General features: G+C 39.8%; 1 protein-coding gene across 2 annotated transcripts in view; it reads right to left on the bottom strand.

Moving 5' to 3' along the window:
- The window catches only part of CNNM4 (cyclin and CBS domain divalent metal cation transport mediator 4), a 57,124-nt gene extending 36,868 nt beyond the window's left edge, over window positions 1-20,256 (bottom strand). For both annotated transcript variants that reach the window (XM_051976414.1, XM_051976415.1), the window contains exon 1: window positions 18,864-20,256. In XM_051976414.1, the coding sequence (XP_051832374.1) occupies window positions 18,864-20,256 (1,393 nt within the window). The remainder of the gene's footprint in view (window positions 1-18,863) is intronic.

The raw sequence follows: 20,256 nt of genomic DNA, 5'->3' as shown, positions 1-20,256 counted from the left end.
TCTAGCTCTCTGGGCCAATAAATGCTTTTATTGGGAACTCGCGCCGCTACTAGACTCCCTTGCGCCGAATCTGTACCCCAAACCTGCCACTAGACCTTAACCCTAATTTCATTTAGGTACCCCAAAGCTAGACCTCAACACCATGACCTGGGTATCTCCCCGTTTCTCCAGCTTATCTTCATGTAACAGTCTGTTAGCTGTATCCTGAAGTTGATGCTGCGTTTATCACCTCTGAGCTCTTGGGCAGAACCAGTCCCTGCATTTCTGGAAATGCATACCTCCCTCCAATTTTTGGAATTTTCTTCCTCCAAGGCTCAAATGAGACTTGCTTCTCTGCAAAACCTTTTCTGATCTTCCCAGTTGTTGGTTCCCTTTCCTTCTTCAGATATTTCCTCTGCAATACTTGGATTACCTTCTTACCCATTCTGTCCCTAATTTATGGAGACTAAGGAAAGACTTTAGCTTCAAAAGGTCTCCCATTGCATCCAAGGTCTTCTCCAATTATCTTGATCTTTATCTGGCCACGGGACCCGATGGCTCAGGAGAGGAAAGTGAGACAGGTGACCATGCCCAGCCTTCCCTTATTTAAATCCAATTCACCTGCAAGTAACAGCATCCCTTCCCTGAAGTCCCGATCTTCTACACCAAAAGACGAACAACAACCAGCCTAACTTGTGTACTGTCTCCCTCCAGAAAGCTTTCTGATGGTGGATAGCATTTCATTTTTTGAATTGGCATCTCATGAGCACTAGCTCACAGTTGGTTGCTTAGAAAAAATTGTTAAATGGAGTTGGATTTCACAAGGTAATGTCTCCTTTCTTGTGGCCTTTTAGCCAGTGTGTGTAATGGTTAGAGCCCTGGACCTAGCAGCTTGGTTTCCAAGGCCACCAGAGATCTGGGTTGGTGACCTTAGGCAAGCCACTTAAAACTCTCACAACTTTGAGTTCCCCTCTGAAGAAACGAAAATTAGCACCACCTTCTTTCCTTCTTGGGGGGGGGGCAGCAAAAAGCAAGACAAACCTCACAAGCCATACAAAGGTAAATTACTGTCATTACTACCATCCCCAAAGGCTTTGAAAGTTTAGCAGCATTTTCGTAACTACAGGCACAAAAGGAGGAACCATAACTAGTATTTAATAAAGGCCCCAAACAAATCAAGCCAAGGGCAAAATCTAGATGAGATTTGGTCTGAATCCTAAATTTATTAATTTGGGGGCCTTCTTTTCCCCCTAACAGGATTCCTGGTCAATGACTCTAAAAGACAAACCTGACTACAATGTCTAATCTAACAATTGTCCTGCACGGTCTGATAATAGATAATCTTCCTACAGAACCCTGTTGAAAGGAAATTTATTTTTTCTTGAAAGATGTATAGCGACTATAAGCATGAGAGATTTTAGGGGAAAAAAGCTCAAGCCCTAGAAAAGGAAGAGATCATTTGCGTAGGTCCTAAACATTTTCCATCAATGTAAATCTTAAAGTAATATGAGGCTATAAGGCTTGGGACTATTTGGAGAGAACACAAGGGTGGGAGTAAAGCCTCATTCTAAATATTAGTCCTTCATGTAAAACTCAGACTAATGCAGGGATTGGGGGTAGGGACTTCCAAAGCTCAAGAGACAGTCGTTCAGAAAAGCCCTCTAGATTACAGGGGACAGTGGGTAGGTGAAGGACACAGTTTATAACATGTACAATGGGGAACTATTGAAATCTAGCCAGAGCTTGGGACTCTGCAGAAGCCTGCCTGACCTTTTTTCATTTTTTTCTTGTAACCTGTAAATAAACCCTTAGGGGAAAGGAAAACCAGACTAACTCCTCCGGAGTAAACCCTGAGGATCCAGAGTTCATTTGCACAATTTCAAACCACAGCCCAGATAGAAACTAGACGAGCCGCACCCCTTTCCCTCCAGCTCCCTTCCCTCTCCTCATTCCCACCCTCCCAAGGAAACAAAAAAAGTTGCCATTCTGGGACCAACTAGGGAAGAAAGTATTCAAATGGTTGCTTCCCAACCTCCAATCCCGGTCTGTGCCCGTGCCCCTGCACTAGCTTTAGCTTTAAGCTGCTACTGTAAGACAGGTCTCTGCTTCTGCCTGTCCCCCCCATGGAGTCTGGCCCAATTCCCAGCTATCTACCAGGGAAGAAGGCAAGGAAAAATCAGGGGAGAGCTCCCAAGAAAATAAAGTGTCTGCAGAATTTCCAACTACAACTCCTCAAATCTCTGCTAGGCTTCTAAGCAAGAATGTACTCTCCTAAAGCATATATACTAACAGGAAAGCAGACACTCATATTTGCAGGTGATCAAAAGGTAAAGAGCACGCTGCAGGTTAATTTATAATCATTTGAATCTTAGAGTTTTTAACACTTGACTTTTAATCTAATTCTAGTTAGCTTCCTCAGCTGTTAAATGGATATTGCTACAAACAACCTCTTCCTGGTTTCTTTTGCAATTCAGGAGGTGAACAAAATCAGAAAGTAGGGGTTGGTTGGTAAAGTGGCAGCCAGACTGAGAGAAGTTAAAAGGTACTATTTCTATCCTAAAGTCAAACGAACTTTTGTTATTTTATGCAGAAGAAGAAACTAAAGAATTACGTAAGGAAGAGTGAGGAAAAACCTGTGGACAGCTAGTATGTACCAGATAGCCAAGCCCTGTTCAAACAGCTCCAGGAAGGTCCCCAGCAGTTTGGGTGGATTCCTGATGGTGAATTTATGAGGGGCCCTGAATAGCACAAACCCCGAAGGGCTAAAGAAGTTGCAACCTGAATTAGTGAAGGGAGTACATAGAGAGGACCAGGTTATTATCAATTTAAAGAGGGAAAGGGACTTCAAAGGTCATTTAATTCAACCCCCAGGTTTTACAGAAGTAAGGAAAGCAGAGAAATGAGGCAACTTTTATGGGATTACATAAGTAACATAAATGAAGAATTAGGATTAGAACTCAGATTCTCTAGACTCAAAATCTAGCATTTTCTCCTATGCCAAACAAAAAAGATTAATATAATCCCTTAAATATCAATGAGAAAGTGAACAAGATGCTATTGTCTTGCTGTATACTTTCTATTACCTTAGAATAGTATTTTCCTCAAAAGGAGAAAGGGGACTGCTACCTCCAAAATGAAATGAATAGGTTTCAGGGCTCAGAGACAACACAGCTATGGTTTTAGATAACATTTATTCATCACAAATTCTTCTCTGAGTTTGTAATATTATACTTAACTGTGAATAAATTTCAGTTACCATTTTTCATTTGGGTTTCAAATCTTCTTACTATCTTAATCTTTTAGTATCTTAAGTCTTTTTTCACAAACTAAAAGTTAGAAACGTTCTTGAAAGTCATAGATTCTAAGTTCAAAGGGCTATCAAATTGTGCATACCTTTTGATCCAGCAGTGTCTCTGTTGGATCTGTACCCCAAAGAGATCACCAATAAAGAAGAAAAGACCCTTGTGCAAAAAATGTTTTTAGCAGTTCTTTTTATAGTGGCAAGGAAGTAGAAATCGAGTGGATATTCCTCAGTTGGGGAATGGCTCAGTAAGTTACGGAATATGAATGTAATGGAATATTGTTCTATGAGAAATGATCAGCAGGATGATTTCAGAAAGTCTGGAGAGACTTGCATGAACTGATGCTGAGTGAAGTGGCTCTTTTCAACAATGAGGTGATTCAAGGCAATTCCAATAGTGGAAAGTGTCATCCATATCCAAAGAGAGAATAATGGAGACTGAATGTGGTTGATCAAAACATAATATTTTCACTTTTTGTTTTTGTTGTTTGTTTGCTTGGTTTTTTCTCCTCTCCTTCTCCCCCTCACCCCCCCTCCCCTTCTGATCTGATTTTTCTGGCATAGCATGATGAATATGGAAATGTTCAGAATAATTAACACATGTTTACAGATTGCTGGTGAAAGGGGAGAGTGGAAGAAAAAATTGCAACACAAGATTTTGCAGGGGTGAATGTTGAAAACTTTGTATGTATTTGGAAAAACACTATTACTTTTTTTTAATGCTTAAAAAAAAGAAAGAAAGAAAAAAAGCATAGATCTAATCATCCACTCCTTGTAGAAATCTCTTGTCTAGCTTTACCAAAAGATGTCCTATCCAGTCTCCTATCAAGTACCTTGTTTCTGACTTCTACATAAATTAAAGTTTCCCTATCAACATGTTTATTCCTTATGTAATAGTTAAAACTATAGGGAGCCCACTACCTCTTCAAGCAGCCCATGTCATCAATGGAAGAATAGCTTTAATTATTAAAAAGAAGGGATTTCCTTTTCAGTTGGCTCTGGGGGTGTTTTCTTATGTGTAGAATAAGCAAGTTGGGAAGATCAACTCTAAGGTATCTTCCTCTAGCATTCTTGCTCAGTGTGAAAAATTTCAAGATTTCTAGCATTCTTTTTATCATTTATGCTTTCTGATATAAATATATATTAGGTGGATTAAATATAATAAACATTGTCTATTACATGCAAGGAACTGAACTAGATGTTGAGGATACAAGTGAAACAGTCCCTGCTTTTAAGGAACTTATATTCTTCTGGGGATTAAAATGTGTACATAAGATTTTAAAAAATGATACCAAATAAAATGATAGAGGAAAATGGAAAGGGAATACCTAGACAAAGTGCTCTTTAAAAACTCAAATTTAATGAAAAACACTGATTCAGGAGTTATCTGGGAAGGCTCAAATAGGAATTCTTGGGGTCTCTCTGCAGGTGGCTGTACTATTTACAATCTGAATAGCCTTAGACACTTACCTAACTTCTCTATAAAATGGAAAGGGGCAGGTTGAACAACATGAACTCTAAGGGCCCTTCTACATCTCCATGTATAGGTCTATGAATTTACTAGGACCAATGCATGGTACCTTGAGAGCTAGCAAGCAAAAAGGCACTGTGCCCAGCACTCAAAAGCTTTCTCTTTTTCATATTAAATTCCTCAATCCCTTCACTGTTTTTTGCTTTTCCAAGAACATGCTTTCCTGGTCCCACATCATCCTAAGTGCATTACTATGAATACACTTTAACCAGATCTTTAGGGTGGTGCCCAAAACTGAACACAGTATTCCAACACAATATGATACTGTTTGGTATAGCATTCACCTTTTTATTACTTTATTACACCTTAACCCCTCTTTATTATTATATAACACTGTTTTTTTTTTTGTTTGTTTGTTTTTTTTTTTTTTTTTTTTACTAATGATGCCTGACTCATCGAGACAAGAAGGTGACACTGGGTTCTTCCTCGCCTCGGCCAGAAATGTGCTGATCCAAGGACCAACCTGGCTAACTTTGCAATGTCTCATTACCAGTTTGGTAGCAGCGATAATTTTTTTCACCAAAGCTACTTTAAAAAGTCAAGCTCTCCCTGTCTTTCCCAGGCTGGCACAGAAGGGACTATTCAGTAGCCTGATCCCACTTTGACTTGCTATGTTTCACAGACAACTTGAGGACACCCCTACTCCTGGGAGGCTCTTTATATTAATGCCAAATTTGGTGGAAACATCCAATCAGTATAAGCCCATCATGGTTCAGAACTCCTGAATTCAAGAGATCTGCCAACCTCCCTCACCCAGGGAAACAGAGATTAGGCTGAGTCTCAAAGGCAGTTCTTCGAAATCACAGCTCCTTAAAGTATTATTCCATCAGTCAATAGCTCCTCTTATGCTTATACAGCTAATGACCCCAGGTCTTTTTCACATAAAACGCTGCCTCATCTTGTACTTGTGCAATTGCTCTCTGAAGTTCAATGCCACAGATACACAGGCCCACTAAATCTCATCTCACCAGGATTACAAATGACTGGGGTTCATAGATCATGGTCCAATATATCACCATGAATCTTGCTTCATTAGCTACCTCTCCCAGTTTTGACTTATGTGTAGAATATTATATATATAATAAATATTATTATTTATATAAATATATTATATTTAATATAATATATTATTAATATATAAATATATTATATTTAATATAATATATTATTATTAATATATAAATATATTATAATATGTGTAGAATATCTGAAAAGTTAACTCTGGTATCTTCATCCCAATCAATGACAGTGACCTGTAGAACTTGACCCCTGATGTTCCAAGCCAACATCTGTTGCCATTAGACAACAATCAGTTACAGGGCAAAGTTGTACAACAACCAATGAAAAATCCTGCTAATGATACTAGAAAGCAAGCCAGACTTCATTATCATGTAGCATCCCCATTTTACAGATGAAGAAACCAAGCCCTTTTCAGAGCTGCTAATCCCTCTTTGGTGTCTATCTTTCACTCAACTCCCTCAGTTGCTCTAAGTAGTTGTAGAATGCACAGCAGCCATACCCTGGTAAAACCATCTTGGCAGATGGGCTAAACCAGGCTGAGGGTAACCAACAGTCCTCATTCAGTGAGTTGGAGGAATGTCTACCCCAAGCACTTGAAGATTTCCCCAGTGGATGGATGAGAACAAGTTGTTCCAATGGCCATCCGCACCTGGGCCATCACCAATTTCTTGACTTTTGCCTTGCCCTCCACTAAGCGCCCCTCCCACCCCACCCTGCACTCTGGAAGATCCAGTGAGTTTGATGATTTTGCATAACCCTGCCTCAACTAAAATCCAATTCATGTGCAAGTTAAGATCAAACACTGCCACCCTCCTAATTCTAAGTCACCATTTAACTCAAATCTTAGACTTAAAAGAAAACTGGTCACTTTTAAACAAAGGAAAGACATTATTACCATTCCACCCTTCTTAATGGCAAAGAAAATCAAGCTTCTTTTCCTATCCTAGCCAAGATTATATACAAGTCCATGGACATTTCAGGAGGATAAAATTGGCAAATTACTACTTTGAGCAATCCTCCAATGAGAAATTTTTTGCTCAAATGGGATGCTCATCATTTTTTTTGTCCCCAGCTAATAGTTTGTGCTATTGATGATGCAGAGTTGCTCACTCATGACAAATGCCTGATGAGAAATATGGATTTAATGGGGGAAAAAAATCAAAGAGTGGGGAAAGAAGGCCACAGAGGCAAAGGAGGCACTATCCTCAATTACCAATCTTCCCTTAGAGAGGACAAAGTCCATCTAATCTCCCTCATGATTTCATAAGCAATAGCTCAACAGTCAACCTTGGAATCAGGAAAACTTGGGTTCAAGTCCTGCCTGATATATATACCTAATGACTTTGGACAAGTCACTTCACCTTTCATGCTGCAGGCAACTTTCTCATACTTTAAATTCTACCACTAGTGAATCTGCATTGGGAAGATGAGTGTTCTCACTGGGAGTCCCCTACACCAATGAAATCACAAGTTTGATTTTAAAAAAAATTTTAGTCCCAGTCTGAAAAGTAATTTTTTGGAATTTCCCAATGTCCTGCAAGACAGTTGAGGATGGGTTGCGGGATAGAACGATTACTACCAGTCTCCCAGTATACAGAAGAAGCATGGGGGTTCACAGAACTTTTTGTTTCACTGAGGATCTTCTCTCCCAGACAATGCTCAAGGCCCCGGCAGCACTAGATCCCTGGGCAAAGCATAAGCAGGATCAGGTCTGGCCAAAGGCCTTCCAGGAGAATTGGGAAAACAGTCTGATAAGTGACCTGCTTGCCTGGGTCCTGATTGTAAAACAGAGGGGAGTACTAAATCTAACAGACCTGTCATAAGATTGAATCTCTAACAAAACAGTACCCCTGGCTGTAAAAAACACTTTTTGGCCTCACTTCTTGGTTGGGATAGAATACAGTAATAAACCACAGAAAGTGTATGGCATCTATCTTTAAGGGACAAGTGTTAGAATTCTACAGCTACCCATACTTCTGACTAGAGTCTACTTCTCAGTGAAGGAGTATGAAGACCAATATAAAATCAATCCACCAAAATCACAGAGGATCCATAATATATTTAGATGTGATTGCTCTAATGGGAGTGCTGTAACTAAGAAAACTTTTTTACAAATAGGATGCCATGGAATACTGGGGCATTAAATAAAGGAAAAACTGAAGCATGAGATGAGTGTCTATCAAGTTTTATGAGGCAAATGTGAAAATCTCACAAATCTAAGTACATGGATGAAAATGGTGATGGGTGAGGATGTTTATTCTCCTAATAAACATTTTAAAAAGAGGAAGGAGAGAAAATGTTTTTTTAATAAAGCAGAATTTAGAGGCAGCTAAGTGGCACAGTGGATAGAGCACCAGCCCTGAAGTCAGGAGAACCTGAGTTCAAATCCGGTACCAGACACCTAACACTGCCTAGCTGTGTGACCCTGGGCAAGTCACTTAACCCCAACTGCCTCAGCAAAAAACAAACAAACAACAACAACAAGAAGCAGAATTTAATTCTAACTATTAATTTCTTCCCAACCTGAATTCAGCTCATTGAGCACTGTTCCTTCCTGGTAAGCAAATAAGGAGCTTACAAATCTCAGACCCTGAAAGGTAGTGTGGTACAATGTTTGCTGGACTTGAAGTTAGGCGAGGCTTGCTCAAATCCTGCCTTCAATACCTGCTAGTTATCTCAATTTCTTCATCCTAAAAATGGGGATAAAATGGGGCTTCTCACAAGGTTGTAGTGAAACTCAAGTGAAACAATGGATGTAAACAACTACATAATCCTTAATGTGCCTTATTTTTACTATCTGTTGTTATCATCATCATTGCAAGTTATCTGGTGTTTTATTCCTCTGCTAAGAAATGAGCAGATTTCAACAGCTCCTAAAGGACAATCAGTACAGTTCTACCTAGGATAAATACTGAGCCCGGGCTCATGGATAGTACTTGAGAAGCAGCCTAGTAGGAGGTGACTGCCAACTGGCATGACAATTCAAAAAACTCAGCACCTTTCCCCCTAAAGCAAACAAATCCTGAGGTTCCACTAGCCCATATATTTTTCCACAGATCCTTCCTTCTCTCTCATCTTCCACAAAGCCAATACTGCCAAATGGTGTTCATTTGGCTCCACAAAATCTCATATCAACTTCCTTCTCACTACTCATATAGCCACCAATTTTTATTAGCTCTAACTGCCTATTAATGGGCTTTCCCCCCTAGTCCATTTTACAGGTGCCAAAAAAATATTAAAATATGACAATCTATAGCTTCTCTGCTCCAAAACTTTCAGGAGCATCCCATTGCCCATAGGGTGTAGACAAGTTCCTGAGTATGGCTTTGATGGCCATTCAAAAATAGCTCTAACCTCCTCTTCTAGCTTTATTTCACATTATTAATTCTAGTTCCATTGGACTACCGATTAACCCCAGAATTTAAGATTCTACCTCTTTCCTCTGACCATAATCAACCCCCCATACCCAGAATGTGCTTTTCCTCTTCAAATGGAATTTCTCTAATTTTGTCTTCCTTCAAGGCTTCCTTGAAGCCTTCTGTAACCTCTCTCACAAGTATCAGGATTCTCTCCCTTCTCAGTTTATCTTGTTTATTCATATACAGTTTGTCCCTTCAGAATCTAAGTTCTTTGAAGGCAGATATGACATTTTTTCTTTGTGTTCCCAGAGCTTAGTGTAGTGCCTTACATATAAGAAAAGAGACTACTAGACTTGTGATTTCACTGATGTAGAGCTCTCCCAGAAGAAATTCCCTCTACTGGTGAAGATTATCTTCTGTCTCCTAGACTTAGGAGAGTTCCAAGAGTCTGACTCAAAGTCTCAGAGCCAGTAGGATTTTGAAGTGAATTCTCTTATTCACTGTGCCATACATGCACTCAATAAATGTCTTATCATTATGGAAATCTGCCATTTTCCCAATTTGTTGGTACTATTCTTCTTTATCTACATACCAGTCTCTAAGGCTATTTATCTCTCTTAACTTCTCTTCTTGATGTTCAAATAATCTGGTTTAGCCAGAAGAAAATGTCAAATGTGTATATGTTGCAGGGAAAAGGAAGAGGCTCTAAACATCAATCTTCAGTAATTGACTCTCATCTCTACCTCTAGGAGGTTGCTGAGAAAGGAATAATCCCACTATGAATAAGAAGTTTTATCTCCAATCTATTGGTCACTTAGACATCAAAGTGACTTTGGTTTTTTGTTTTGTTTTTTATAAAAATAACTTTTTATTTTTCAAAATACATACAAAGATAGTTTTCAATATTCATCCTTGCAAAACCTGTGTTCCAAATTTTCCTCTCTCTCTCCTCCTCTATGTAGCAAATAATCCAATATAGGTTAAACATGTATAATTCCTCCAAACATATTTCCACACTTCTTATACCACACAAGAAATATCATAAGAGAAAATAATTACAAAGAAAAAAACAAGCAAGCAAAGAACAACGACAAATAAGATGAAAATATTATCTAATGTGCTAAGTGAAATGAGCAGAACCAGGAGATCATTATATACCTCAACAACTATACTGTATGAGGATGTATTCTGATGGAAGTGGATCTCTTTGATAAAGAGAACTAATTCAGTTTCAATTGATCAAGGATGGACAGAAGCAGCTACACTCAAAGAAAGAACACTGGGAAACGAATATAAACTGCTTGCATTTTTGTTTTTCTTCCCAGGTTATTTATACCTTCTGAATCCAATTCTCCTTGTGCAACAAGAGAACTGTTCGGTTCTGCACACATATATATACTGTAACCTATTTAACATGTAAAGGACTGCTTGCCATCTGGAGGAGGGGGTGGAAGGAGAGAGGGGAAAAATCGGAACAGAAGTGAGTGCAAGGGATAATGTTGTAAAAAAATTACCCTGGCATGGGTTCTGTCAATAAAAAGTTATTTTAAAAAAAATTATCTAATGGTCCTCATTCAGTCCCCATAGTCCTCTCTCTGGATGCAGATGGCTCTCTCCATCACAAGTCTATCAGAATCACCTCATTGTTGAAAAGAATTAAGTCCCTCACAGTTGATTATCACATAATCTTGTTGGTGTGTACAATGTTCTCTTGCTTTTACTCACTTCACTTAGCATCAGTTCATGTATTCTATAACTTATTCAGCCATTCCTTAACTAATGGGTCAAAGTGACTTTGTTAAAGCACAGGTCTTACCGTGCCATTCCCCTACTCAATAAACTCCAGTGGCTCCCTCTCACTTCTATGATCAAATATAAAACTGACATTCAAAGCATTTCCTAACCTAGTCTCTTCCTGCCTTTCTAGTCTTCTTACAACTTGATCTCTAATACATCTTCTTTGATACAGTGACACACTGGCCTCCTGACTGGTTGCACACACACACACAAAAAAAGCTATTCCATCTTTTAGCTCCGGGAATTTTCTCTGGTTGTTCCTCCTGCCTAGAATATTCTCCTTCAACCATTTACTCAACTTCCCATATAGAATAATAATACCAAGCCTGGAGTCAGGAAGACCTTTTTTCCAGAGTTCAAATCTAACCTCAGTTCCTTACTATGCTGGGCAAGTCATTTACCCTTGTTTTCCTCAGTTTCCTCATCTCTAAAATGAGATAGAGAAGGAAATGGCAAACCGATCCAGTATCTTTGTCAAGAAAACCCTAAATGGGGTCACAGAGAATAGAACACAACTAAAAAACAACAAACACTTTCTACAGGAAACGCTTTTCAACTCCCCTTAATTCTAGTGACTTCCTTTTGTAGCAATTATTTCCTATTTATCTTGTATAGATCTTGCTTTGCCTATATTTGTTTGCATGTTGTTTCCCTCATTAGACTGTAAACTCATTGGAGGCAGAGACTGTCATTTGCCTCTTTTTGTATTCTTAGTCCTTATAGTGCAGTGCCAAGTACATTATAGTTTAATAATAATTATGAAAATTAAAAGATAATTATTATGAAAACTCCAACCTGATGGACCCTGTAAAAGGGTTTCTGGGGCCACCATCTTTCTTAAGCCACTTTAAAAACCACTGCCTTTTAGCATGTGGGGGTGAAAGCATAAGCCTTTAAAAAGCACCTTGCTCTTCCTAATGACTCAGAAAGGAAATAGGTAGGAGATATCCTGGGACTGGATTCCTGTTCTTTATAAGCAAGCTGTTTTATTAAAAAAACATTGGGAACTATATATTTCTTATTTTCATTATGCTAAAATAGAGCCAGATGTACTGAATTTCATGATGGTAAAACTGAATTTTCAGGGTTATATGAATATCAAGAAGGAACATTGTTAGAGGCCATCCAGTACAACCCTTTCATTTTATAAATGAAGAAGCTAAAACCCAGTGAAGTTAAGTGACTTTTCCAAATTTATCTACATTAAGGGTTAGAGGCAGAATTTAATCTATGACACTTCTGAGTCCAGGGTACAAAGAAGATACTCTAGGTGGGCCTCTGAATGTGCCTCAGATAAAGAAGTCCAATTTTAAACTCAACAAAGTTGTACTATAGGAAACATACAAAAGATTTTCTACAGTTTTTGTGCTTCGGAGTTCCAAAGCTAACTTTATGTGCTAATTAATAACAATAATAACTAGCATTTCTATACTTATCTCTGGTTAAGCACTTCACAAATATGATCTCACTTGATTCTTAGTGAAGTTAATAATAGCACTAATGAAATTAAGTGCTATTATTGTCTCCATTTTACATGTGAAGAACTTGAGGCAGAGAGAAAATGACTTTCCCAGTGTCAGGTCCTCCTGACTCTAGGCTCAGCATTCTATCCATTACACCCAACTAATTACCTCTCTCAGCAATAGTACCACAGAAAAAATGGTCCTTGGTAAACTATGACCGCTGCTGTTGCTGCCACTACAACTATTGCTATTATTATTACTACTACCACTACTACACTACTACTACCACTACTAAACTAGTAGTTTACTGCTAAAACATTCCTAGTCCACATCCCCATGTAGAAACTCCTTTAACCAATACAGATCAGCAACTCTGTAGTTTCTAGCTAGTCTTCAAAATTTGCCAGAGGAACACCACAATCTCACAACTAGCTTGGGTCAGGGGGAGTGCCTGAACCCAGCCAGGTCACAGTACCTTCTTGGCTGCCTCTCACAGCTTCACACACTGACATCAGCTGCATTAAGCAGGTGGTATGGCAGCTCTGGTATAGATCCAGACAAAATACATATTCAGAAAAAAAAAAAAAAAACTAGCTAGTAGGAAAAAAGTCAGAGAACAAAACCAGACAGTGAAACTGGCTACTGAAAAGATATAAGTATTTAATTTTAGTATTTGTAGGCATTTCTTTCTATTTGACCTACTCTAATTTTTTATAGGAGGCCTGGCCCAAGAAGAAAAGATAGGTCCAAGGTCACATTGTAAGTCAATGGCCCAGATGGGCAAGGGACAACAAAGTTTATACCCTGTACCATACCAGATAGGTGGGTGGAGGCAGATAAGATGGTCAAAAGACCTTACTGTCAAGGAGGGGCAAGAGTAAATTGGAAGAGAAGTAGGGTAGACTGATAAAAGCTGGAATGTGGATTTTAAAGGGAATCTAGAGCTTTATATCTCTAACAGTGCAAAGCTGAGAGGTTCATTCTACTGGTGTGCCCACAGGGCCTAGGCCCAGGTATAATCTGGAACAGAAAAAAAAAAAAATGGGAAAACAGAGTTTGGGTTGTAAACGTGAAATCTTCCTAATCTACAACACTGCAGGGAAACCCAAATTCTAACACCAGAAACTTATGCCTACAGTTAGACTCTAGCAAGAAAGATTGAAAATGTTCTCTTCATATCAATCAAAGCTAAGTACTGAGGGTATAGAAAGAGGCAAAAGAGAGTCTCTGCCCTTAATTGAGGGGATGGGGAGATAAAAAGCAAAAAATATATATATACAAACAAGCTATTTTCAGGATAAATAAGAATCGGAAAAAATCCTATAGAAGACGGGATTTTAGTTAAGATTTAAAGGAAGTCAAGGAAGCCAATGATGAAGAAGAGCATTACAGATATTATTGTTCCTATAAGAAATAATGAACAGGCTGATTTCAGAAAAGCCTGGAAAGACTTACATGAATTGATACTTAGTGAAGCAAGCAGAACCAGGAGAAAATTGTGTAACAAGATTCTGTGATGATCAACGTGATGGACCTGGCTCTTCTCAACAGTGTGGTGATTCAAGGCAATTCCGATAGACTTGGGATGGAAAATGCTATCTGCATCCAGAGAGAGAACTAGAGAGACTGAATATGGATTAAGGGATAGTATTTTCACCTTTTTATTTGTTTTTTTTTCCTAGTATTTTACCCCCCTTTGGTCTGATTTTTCTTGCACAACATTTCATGACAAATATGGAAATATGTTTAAAAGAATTGTACGTATTTACAAATATCAGATCTGCTTGCTGTCTTGGGGAGGACAGAGATAGGGGAAGAAGGGAGAAAAATGTGGAACATAAAATCTTATAAAAATAAAAGTTAAAGACTATTTGTACATGTATTTGGAAAAATAAAATACTACTGAAAAGAAAAAAACAAATGAAGAGTATTCCAGGTATGAGGGACAATGGGGAAAAATGCCCAGAGTTGGGGAATGGAATATCTTGTTTGTGGAATAGTAAAAAAGTCAGCATCACTGGATTAAAGAATATGTGGTAGGAATTAAAGTGTAAGAAGAATGGAAAAAGAGACAGGCCTAGGTTATGATGGGTTTTGAATGCCAAATACAGCATTTCATATTTAATGCTGGAAGCAATAGGGAGCCACTGGAGGTGACTTGCAAGGATGGAGAGAGACATGGTCAGACCTGTATTTTAGGAAAACCACTTTGGTGGCTGAGTAGAAACTGGAGGAAGGCAGACTCACAAACAGTCTATATTACTATAATCCAGATGGGAAGAGCTGAGGGCCTACACTAGAATAGTGATAGTATCATGGGAGAAAGAAAGTGAGACATGTTACAAAGGTGAAACTGACAACCGTGTGCTTTCATTCATGTTTGCTGATGTTGACTACTTTCTTCCCACAGATTGCAGAGTGGTCTCCCGTGCAAAACTCAATCCAAAGACCATCAACTACCTAGAATCTTTTTAAATTCCTTCCAGTGTCCACTACCTCCCCCACAAATTTACCTTCCATTTATTTCACTTATTTAAGTTATTTCTCCCAATAAATTGTAAGGGAAGGGAATGCTTCATTTCTGTCTTTTTATTACTAATATCTAGTATAGGACCAGGCACATAAATGTTTTCTGAAAGGGAGAATGGCTCTTCCAGCTTGTTCAAAACAGTTTCCAGGACATTCAGCTCAAAATGCACACACAATACTCTCCCAAGCCACATATTAGCCGCTTAATCACTAACTGGTAAACCCTTATAAAACTTCTGTTTGCTGAGGCTTCTTTTATCCCCAAATAAGAGAAACTAAGGTATAAACAGGACAAATTCCAGGACCAAAGATAGAAGCCTCTGAGTCTCACTGGTCCATTCCTGGCCCTAAATATCTCTCTAAATTTCTTCCTAATAGTTTCTCTTCTTTTCTTACAGCCAAGCTAGATATTTTTAGCCCTTGGCTGATACATGAAAAATCTGCTATAAGCATCTCCATCACAATAAATTTCCAGACTACTTGGAAAAACCTTCTAACTTTGATGTTACAGTCTGAGGCTACATCTTCCCTTTCTTCCTTTTTCCCAAGCAAGGTCCCTTCAATCTTTCCATCTTATCCCTTATATTGCTTGCTGATGAAATGACTAGGTTTTTTCCCTCCCTCAGTGTCCTCCCTGGGTTAAAAGAGTTCCAGAGGGCTAGAAGAGTTTCTAAAGTGATGGTGTGACTGCCTTCCCTATGTACATGATAGCATCACAGTTGGCCTTTCTCCTGCATGGCTGAGGTTAGAGGACTTACTACCTGTATGACTTTGGGTAGTCTGGGTTTACCCCACCTGTAAGATCAGGAGGTTGGACTAGACCACCTCTAAGATCTCTTCCAGCTCCAGATCTATGATGCTGTCATTCTTTGTACCACAGTACTCTCTCTTCAAGGTTGTGCCTAGAACACTGTGGATTCTAAGGAAGGAGAGATGAGCAATCTGACATTCTGGAAAGACTAATTCTGGCTTGTCTTTGACTTTATATCTACTAAGATTACTTCCCAGGTTGGAGAGTAGAAGGGTGGCAAGGGTTGGAAGAATTCCTGGATTTTCCTTAAGAGATTAGATCTTAGAGTTATTTGCTATTTTTTGTCACTAACCAAACTGAGATTAAGTTAAATATTCAAATTTAGTCCCTCTGAATCCAGGGACCTGGGAAAATGTGACAAGGACCAATCCAATCTAGTTAAATCTTTATCTAGAATATAAAGAGGGGGAAAGGAAGTTTTGTGAATGACTCTAGTTAGTCCCTGGGTGTTTTAAAGATAATAATGGATGAGGGATAGACTTGGGGAAAGGGAACACTGAGTCACTTTCTGGAAAATATTTTTGGTAAAGTCAAATCCTTCGAGGCTGTTGGGAGTCAGTGGATTAATAAACTGGCCTCAGTGTAAAGGAAACGTGGGCTAAGGTCCTTGCTCTGACAATAATAAGGGCTATTTAACCTTGGGCAAGTAGCTCTTTAAGACTATAAGGTCCAGAGGAAGTCCTAAACTGCATCCATAAGGATTCTCCTTACTGAGAATTCATACACCAATGAAATCATAGGTCCAGTCCAAAAAAAAATAAGTCAAATCAGCAGAAAAGGCAAGAAATCCACACATAATCATAAAATTTGTAAGATCATTGACCTGACATGACATTTGCTTGGATCTGAAGTAAGGAGGTTATAATTACAAAAAGTTAACTTGTTCGTTGCCTAACTAGTGATTTAATTATAATAATATTGAACTATAGAAATTCTGGATTCCAATCCTGATTCTGTCACAAACTGTTACAAACAGGGGAGTCTGTTAATCATTTCATCTATATAAAACTGTACTAGGTCAATTATAAATTCTTATGTACCAGAGCAAGGCTGATTTATCAAACTTGTATACTCCTCTAAAAGTTTCTCTTCAGGCTATAGGTGCTCTGGTTTCTTTCTGATGAATTTTACACCCAGGCTTCCACTTCCTCTGAGAAGTACTCCAGGAAGACAAGATCCCATTTTGCAGTGGGTGGGTCCCAGCCAGTTACTCCTTAGTTCCTCATCTTCCGTATTGCCAAATCTAAAATAGGATTATAAATCACAAATAATAGATCCAGAGACCATCTAGTTGGCAAATTACAGCCCTTGAAGGCCTCTGTGGCTGAAAAAATTTTTTATATTTTAAATGCAATAACTATATTTGGAACTTTATTTCAAAGTGTAAAAATGGTCCCCCAGGCCATACAAAAAAGCTTGCTTGCTCACCCTTCACCTAATCTAACTCTCATTTTATAGAAGTTCATGGATATGAAGAAGATTGGCAAGTCACAGTCAGTGGTTGAATCTGAATTTGAACTCAGATCCTGCCTCCAGATCCAGTGCTTTATCCACAGTACCATGAAACCTCTATCCCAATATGTGAATTTAATCTGAATAACTATATAAAAACATCCTTGGAATCAGGAAGGATTCTGAGCCTTCCTGATCATCCTGAAACTCATCCTGAGTTTTAAAAAGTCCCTTTCCAACTTTTCTAGTCTTATTATACTTCCTTCTCCATATACCCTAAAATACAGTGTTACTAGTCTCCTTGCGATTTCTGGAAAAAAAAATCAAAACATTCTATCTCCCTCCCCACTCAAAGCCTTTTTTTCTTGGCTATCCCACATGACTGGAATGCACTCTCAATGAAGTTGGGAGACATTGGCCATTATTTACATGTGGTCTCCTTTAGGGCGTAAGTTCCTAGAAGGCAGGGACTGTTTTGTCTTATCTTTGAATACTCTGACCTTCTGGAGGGCTTGGTAAACAGCAATCGCTTAATAAAAGCTTGTTGACTAACCTCAGGGAGAAAAAAAATCACTTAACCAGTTTAGAGTCAAATCTATAAGAAATCACAGTTGGGGGGCTAAAAGTGGTTTATCCTTCAGAAAAATAACAAAACAATCCTGAGAACTGCCTAATCACTACAATTCCGGAGAGCCAAGTGTTATTTGCCTGTCATTTTCAGCTCCTGCTAGTCCCCTTTTTAGCCCAACAGCAACAATCCAGTCAGTTCCCCAACTTGACTCCACTCCATGTTCCAGAAATAACTTGCCGAGTTCCACCTCCCTCCCAGTCCCAAACTAATGTTCGGAAGTCATTCCAAGGATAGTGGGTACAATTCAATCTAAGGTTACATTAGCCAAAAAGGGATTAAGTCCAAAAGCAGGTGTCCTTACCTATCAGGAATGAAACCTGGAATGAGAGACAACTGTGATTTGCAAAAAGAAGCCTCAGAAAAATCCTGCCTAATTCAGGTGAAAATTTTCTTTTCATCTCCTCCAAAAATATGTATGTTTCCTTCCCTTTCAGTCTCCTTGCTGATGAAACTCTAGGGTATGTTCCAGTACATAGATGACTCTGTGACAGTGTGGCTTGATTCAGGATGAGAGCTTTGATGGAAGAAAGGGGATGTGTATGCATTGAGTTTGAGACTGGTGAGTAAAATTCTCCTGCTGCCTTTCTAGTCAGTCTCTTGAGAGGTAGCCAAGAACTGATGAGTCGGAAAAGTACAGAGCAAGTGAAGGCCCATTAAATATGTCTAAAAGACCAATGATGAGAGGCTGGTATCTGTGGCCTATGAAGTTATGACACTACTATTCCAAACACTGAATAATCTGCCTGCATTCCACTGAATTTTTAAAGCCTCCAAAATGTTATTTGGAACCTCCCCATTCCACCACCTGAAGTAATGAAACAAGGGTTAGATTCTCCTAAATGTTTTTTTTGGTTGTTGTTCATCCCATCTGCAGTCTCTCCACTAAGAGGAGGTAACGGAGAAGAGAACACAGGTTATATACAAACAGAATCTGTCATAACAGGCCCAACTAGATCCCACAAATCAACTGAATAGATCAATGGGGCTTACCCTTCTTGAACTCCTCTAGCATGGCGTCCAGTTTGGTGTCGTGGAAGACAAAATGAACTGGATGGTTGTAGAAACGAGTGATGGTTTTCAGAGGAGTGCAGTCATCCGGGTCCACAAAGGCCAGATCCTTGACATAGAGGATATCTACAATATTGGACTGCTCCTCCTCATACACGGGGATGCGTGTGTACCCACTTTCCATAATCTCTGACATAGTGTTAAAGTCCAGGATAGCATCATTTCTGATCATGAAACAGTCGTGGAGCTGGGTCATGACATCCTCCACCGTTTTGGTCCTTAGTTCCAGGGCACCCTGAATCATATTGAGCTCCTCTTTCACCAGATCGTTGTACGGCTCGGTCACCTTTAGCATCTCCATCAGCTTTTCCCTGTTGTAGATCGTACCAATCTCCTGACCAAGAACATAATCCAAAACCTTGCTGATGGGATAGCTTAAGGGGAAAGTGATTATCATGAACAACTTAGTGACATTGAGCGTGTTGGCCCCTACGGCCAGGCCATGGCGGGAGCAGAACGCCTGGGGTACAATCTCCCCAAAAATGACAATGCCAATAGTGGAGGAGGCCACCGCCACCACTCCCGATCCGAGGAGGTTATCCAGAAGGATTGTGAGGGAGGTGTTGACCAGCACATTGCCCAGGAGCAGGGAACAGAGAAGGTAGTTACCCTTACTTCGAATGGGCTCAATCTTTCGGGCATACCTTTTCTCTTTCTCCTTGCCACAATTCTGTACAATCCTTAGCTCCATGGGATCCAAGGCCATGAGACCTAGATTGAGGCCTGAGAAGATTCCAGAGAGCACCAGCAGCACCAGTAGAAGCAAAATGTTCAGCCAGAGGGGCATTATCCTTTTCTCACCCTCCATGAGGAAGAGCAAGGTGTCCGTCCCGGGCCACCTTAGCCACTGCCCCGCAGCCCAGGTGCACAGGCCGTAAAGCCTCGAGTTCTCACTCCTCCTTAGGTACTTGCTTTCCATGAGCAGCAACATGATCGAGTTGTCTGTGCTCACGTTGATAATTTTGTGGATCAACAGGTCCCTGGAGATCCCGATGCAGACGTTGGTTTCGTAGATATCCTGCACGGTCTCCAGCTCAGTGAAGGTGATGTGGCCAAGGGAGTAGTCGTCTAAGTTGATGCCATACAGTCTCAGTCTCACCATGCTGCCCTCGGTGACGTACAGGATGCCATCTGAGTTGATCCCGCACGTACTGTTGCAGGTATCCAGCCTCATGCCAAAGATTTTGGACTGGTCTTGGCCCCAGGTACCCCGGACCCACAGCAGCAGCCCCAGCGCCGCCAGGAGGAGGCGCCCTCGGGCTCGTCCTCCCGCCGGGCCCGGGCCCAGGCCCCCGCCCCCGCTGCCCGGCGCCAT

This window comes from Antechinus flavipes, chromosome 2 (assembly GCF_016432865.1).
Source record: "Antechinus flavipes isolate AdamAnt ecotype Samford, QLD, Australia chromosome 2, AdamAnt_v2, whole genome shotgun sequence".
Taxonomy (NCBI): Eukaryota; Metazoa; Chordata; class Mammalia; order Dasyuromorphia; family Dasyuridae; genus Antechinus; species Antechinus flavipes.
The sequence above is the reverse complement of the archived record's forward strand: the minus strand, read 5'-3'. Positions and strand labels throughout refer to the sequence as shown.